General features: G+C 42.5%; 2 protein-coding genes across 2 annotated transcripts in view; both read right to left on the bottom strand.

Annotated features, from left to right (window-relative positions):
* Positions 1–713, bottom strand: part of LOC138865728 (uncharacterized) — a 1,788-nt gene extending 1,075 nt beyond the window's left edge. The window contains exons 1-2 of the mRNA XM_070137030.1: positions 642–713; positions 513–545 (exon numbers count right to left, since the gene is read on the bottom strand). Coding sequence (XP_069993131.1) covers positions 513–545; positions 642–713 — 105 coding nt within the window. The remainder of the gene's footprint in view (positions 1–512; positions 546–641) is intronic.
* Positions 714–2,190: 1,477 nt separating this feature from the next.
* Positions 2,191–5,000, bottom strand: part of LOC113822272 (phenoloxidase-activating factor 3) — a 3,625-nt gene continuing 815 nt past the window's right edge. The window contains exons 2-8 of the mRNA XM_027374820.2: positions 4,664–4,797; positions 4,116–4,308; positions 3,873–3,987; positions 3,361–3,545; positions 3,054–3,253; positions 2,870–2,947; positions 2,191–2,610 (exon numbers count right to left, since the gene is read on the bottom strand). Of these exons, the coding sequence (XP_027230621.1) occupies positions 2,503–2,610; positions 2,870–2,947; positions 3,054–3,253; positions 3,361–3,545; positions 3,873–3,987; positions 4,116–4,308; positions 4,664–4,797 (1,013 nt within the window). The 3' untranslated portion in view covers positions 2,191–2,502. The remainder of the gene's footprint in view (positions 2,611–2,869; positions 2,948–3,053; positions 3,254–3,360; positions 3,546–3,872; positions 3,988–4,115; positions 4,309–4,663; positions 4,798–5,000) is intronic.

The raw sequence follows: 5,000 nt of genomic DNA, 5'->3' as shown, positions 1-5,000 counted from the left end.
GCCTTCGACCTCCTCAGCAAGACTCCTAATAAACTGTTCCTTATCCCTTCTTAACAGAGACCGAGTTCTGCGCACCTGAGAATGGTGCAAATCCCGATCCCCTGCCAGATGAGCCACACGGCAAGCATCTGTGGCTTCCAGTGTCTCCTGAGAGATTAAATTCTGTCTTGCCCTCGGGCGTTCTCCAATCGATTCTTGGGCTGCATCAAGCGTTTCGCGCTTGAAGGTGTCCCACAGAAGTACAGGGTCTGTCAGATTGTCAAGCGCTGTGAAGCGATCAGAGATTGTCTCAGCAAACCCCCGAGCACACTCCCTCTCCTTCAGCCTGTCCAAATGAAACACCCTAGGGTGGTCATTGGGCCGCTGGGGAGTTTTGAAGTGAACCCGGAGGGTAGCCACAACCAATCTATGGTCAGTACCACAGAACTCGGCACTCCTATACACCCTGCAGTTCTGGAGGATCCTCCAACGAGTAATAATGAGAATGTGGTCGATCTCCTTGGCTGCATTACCTGCATCGCTGTACCATGTTCAACGATGTGAGTCTGGCTGGTACCAGGAGCCAGAAATCCTCAATTTCTGGGATCTTTCAAAATCCCAGAAAAGGAGGGAATTCTCACTGCCGGTATCAACTCCCTAACCAAGGGGGCCGACTGATATCTCATAGCCAGCTCGATCACAGCCAGATACCGCATTGAAGTTACCCAGAACATTACGAATATCTCACCGGGGACAATTGTCTGCCACAGATGCAAGTTTGGCATAGAACATCTCTTTCACGTCGAGTTTACAAACATCAGTAGGAGCGTACACAGCAATAAGACATGAAGCCAAAAGACAGCTTCAGTCTCATCAACATTATACGATCATCGACTGGAGTGACCTCTACCACCGAGGGCTGGAGCCTACTGGAGATGGTTGTGGCTACTCCCTGAAGATGGTGACCATCGCTGCGGCCTGACCAGTGATAGGTGTAGCCACCTACACTGATCATGCCACTGCCAGGTCTTCTCACTTCTGACAGAGCAGCCACCTCAACTCTCAGCCTCCCCAGTTCCCTCGATAGTAGGGGCAACCGATCATCCTGACGCAAAGAGCGGACGTTCTAAGCCCCAACCCTGACTTCCCGCCTGAGGTTAACCCTCGGGCAGTCACTCCGGGTGGACGCCCCCTCTGCCACCCTGCGCCGACACTGCCCCACATAAAAGACTCATCATCCACCTGTGGGGTTCCTGAGGGCTTTGCCCCACAAGCTTCATATCGGGCTGGCGGCTGCCAGAATGCAGGTGGGACAAGGAGCTCCTGTTCCCAACCTGCGCTCCAGCAGCCACCCTCCCAGCGGGGCCCGCAGCCCGCCTCTCTTGCTATATATATATATATATATATATAATGTATATATATATGTGTATATATGTATATATATACATATATATGTATATATATACATATATATGTATATATATACATATATATGTATATATATACATATATATGTATATATATATATGTATGTATATATATATCCATATATGCATATATACAAATATATGTATTTACATGCGCGCGCACATGTTTGTGTGTGTATGTATGTATATAAACATATGTCTATACATATATACATATATATATATATATATATATATATATACACATAAGTTTATGCATATATGTATATATGTAAGTATGCATGTGTGCATGTGTATATATATATATATATATATATATATATATATATATATATATATATATATATTTATATATATATATATCATATATATGTCCGTATGTATGTATGTATGTACAAATTTAATGAATATATATATATATATATATATATATATATATATATATATATTTATATATATAAGTAAATACATATATGTATGTATATATATATATATATATATATATATATATATATATATATATATATATATATATATATATATATATATGTATATCTATACAGTGAGAGAGAGATAGAAACACACACACATACATATGTGTGTGTTTGTGTTTAGGTACGTATATATATATATATATATATATATATATATATATATATATATATATATAAGCATATATATATGTATGTATGTATATACATATACTCAAATATATAATTATGTCTTCCAAAACTAATCGATTTTCATTTAGAATGGATTTCCGGGGGGAAATTAAATAAACAGATTAACAGACAGGCCTAATTAATGGGTTCAAAGACATCAATTACAACTTATCAGATGTATCGGTGCATTGCATGAAATTCATTACAAAAAGTTCTTTCATTCGGACACTTCAAACATTTATTAGACAAAATATTCAATTTAAATCCTTTGGGTAGTTTAACTCGAGAACAATAAGACAAAATAATTGTGAAAACAATCTAACATTGAACATTGAACAGCAACAAACAAAACAATCCCCCCCAAAAGAACTATGTGACGCCTATACCATCAAAGGGAAAACAAAGGCACCATAGACGAAAAAACGACTTTGCTCCTAAGGTCTAAGGTTCTGTACGATCCAGCCCCTGTAGGAGGCGACGTCGGTGTAGATCGCAGGGACGCCGGGTCTTCCACACGCCCCGCCCTTCGATACGACGCCCAGCTGTTGAGGGGAAGAACGAAGTTGTGAATCCTTCTGAGGGAAGGTTGTTCAAGGATACTAATGAAGCGGAGGTTGACGTCGTGATAAATCATTTTTTTCCTATAGGAAGCATTTTTATTATTATTATTATTACTATTATTATTATTATTGTGAGTTGGGGTCAAGCAGCGAGGAAGAGGGAAGGGAGGTTATGATTTTATGTGTGTGTGTGTGTTTGATTGCTTGTTTGATTTCACAGCTGCAAAATCTCAGTACTCACGATGGTGCCAGGGGCAGCGTCCAAGAAGAGAGGGCCGCCGGAGTCACCACTGCATGAGTCTTGTCCGCCGAAACAAACCTGGAAAATTGTGACACCAAATTATCATAACCTGTATTTGTTATGCTATTTTGGTCTTCCAGTTCTAAGTTCAGTCACAAGAAATATTAGTCTGTTTCAGATTCACCTGTTCGTTAACCAGCGTTTCTCCTTCGTTCATTCTTTTGCAGGTGGCGAGATCAACGAAAGGCAGCGCGACCTTCTGCAGCACCTGGGTATCTCTGCCCCTCTCCGTATGCCCCCAGCCGATCACTATAGCGTCTCTACCCGCAAGGAAGGAGCCGACGTCTAAGCCAGCGCGAGGGAGGCAGATGGGCTGCACGCCAACTATGTGGTCAAAAGAACTTGTTTGAATTATGTAAATCAAGTCAGCCACAACGACTATTCATGTGACCATTCCCCAAATCCCCGAAAAGCGGAGGAAGATGACTGACCGTTGGATTGTGCGTTCCTGTTCAGTCTGATGAGCGCAATATCATCACTCTCGGGAGCACGTTTGTTGAAGGAAGGATGAAGGACGACTTGCTCAGGCGTGAAGTCTTGCACAGGAGGCAAGCAGAGGCGTTGGCTACAGTCTCTGGTCTTGGAGAGGTCGTGTTCGCCGAGACGGATTACAGTTCTGAAAATGAAAGTAAAAATTAATCATAACAACGATGATAACTAATAATGCAGGGTTTTATATCAGGTTCTTGTGCCTTCAGTGAAACTGTGAATGTCTGTTTATTGTACTTCTGTTACCTCCTGTATGAAAAGGGTGGCAAGGGTAGATATCCACTGCCAGTGCGGGACTTTGACTGCTAGACAAGACCAGTGAACCACGCACCTCATCGCGAATTTAGATTATGTTCATCAAAATCAACTTCAATATCGTCCTGACCGAAAGCTGAGGGACTCTGAATGTGTTTGATAGTAAGTTGCAGAGATTATGTAAACTGATCATGCTTACAGGGTATAGCCGAACAGAAAATCTGGATGGCCACAGTGAGCAGCTGTTAGGACGTAACGGCTGTTGATGAGAGCTCCTCCACACTGCCACTCCGGAGAGCCACGGCCGCCTGGAGCTGCGAGGCGAGAAAAATTGTGTTAATGAAACTTTCCATATGTAGAAATTCTTTCGTAGTCAGTGTAGTAATATCGTCGAACCAATTATTTTATATTGCATGCCGATCCAAGGCTAACACGTAAATACCTGTATATCCCAAAGCAGCCACCCAAGGAAATTCGCCAGCAACAGCATCTTCGCCACCGAATACTTTGTTCACGGAATTGGACTGTCCGCACTTTGAGGGCAACAGCTGTTCATTCCCCCCAGGGTTGCTGGTGGGCGTTACAATTATGGGTGTTGGTGACGGTGTTGGCGTTACGTTCGAGGCACAACATACCTGGCAAATGAAAAAAGGGGATTGAAATAGAATAACGTTATTAATTACGCAAGTTCGTCGACTAAAGGATATGTGCCAAAGGAACCGAAGTTTAAACCCAGAGTATTTATACAGGTGGAAGTACTATATTAGCCAAGTAGCTTCGCACCCTCTATGTCACATACTAACACAAGTGGATTCTCGTTCCTTAGTGTCTCCTGAGTTCATGAACTTCTATTCACTTATATGTAACATACTAACTGGATTTAATCCACATCGTGCCACAATACACTAACAAATGCCTCGCACACTTTCTGGCATACAGGCCCGTGTCTGGGTACTTCTCAGCAACTTCTTAAACGGTCTGGGAACTCACCTTCAGACGTCTGCCCTCTCTTCCGCACACCAGCTGCTGCCCCCTCTGCCTGTGGCTTGGGTTGGAGGACAGGAAGAGCGCCTTCACGGGGGGACAGGAGTCGACAGGGATGCAAGGTGCGCCGCTGCACACGGCTGTACGGAAAGTGGAGAGGTGAAGGTGAAAGAGAGAAATAAAACAGGGAGAAAAAACATAACAGAAAGAAGAAAGAAACAATATATATGTGTGTGTGTGTGCAAATGATGGAAAAAACAGCAATGTGTGTATACACACATACACACACACATACATATATGTATAGATAGATTATATAGATACTCACACACACACACACACA

The sequence above is a fragment of the Penaeus vannamei genome, chromosome 22 (genome assembly GCF_042767895.1).
Source record: "Penaeus vannamei isolate JL-2024 chromosome 22, ASM4276789v1, whole genome shotgun sequence".
NCBI classification, from domain to species: domain Eukaryota; kingdom Metazoa; phylum Arthropoda; class Malacostraca; order Decapoda; family Penaeidae; genus Penaeus; species Penaeus vannamei.
This window is presented reverse-complemented; position numbering and strand designations above follow the sequence as displayed.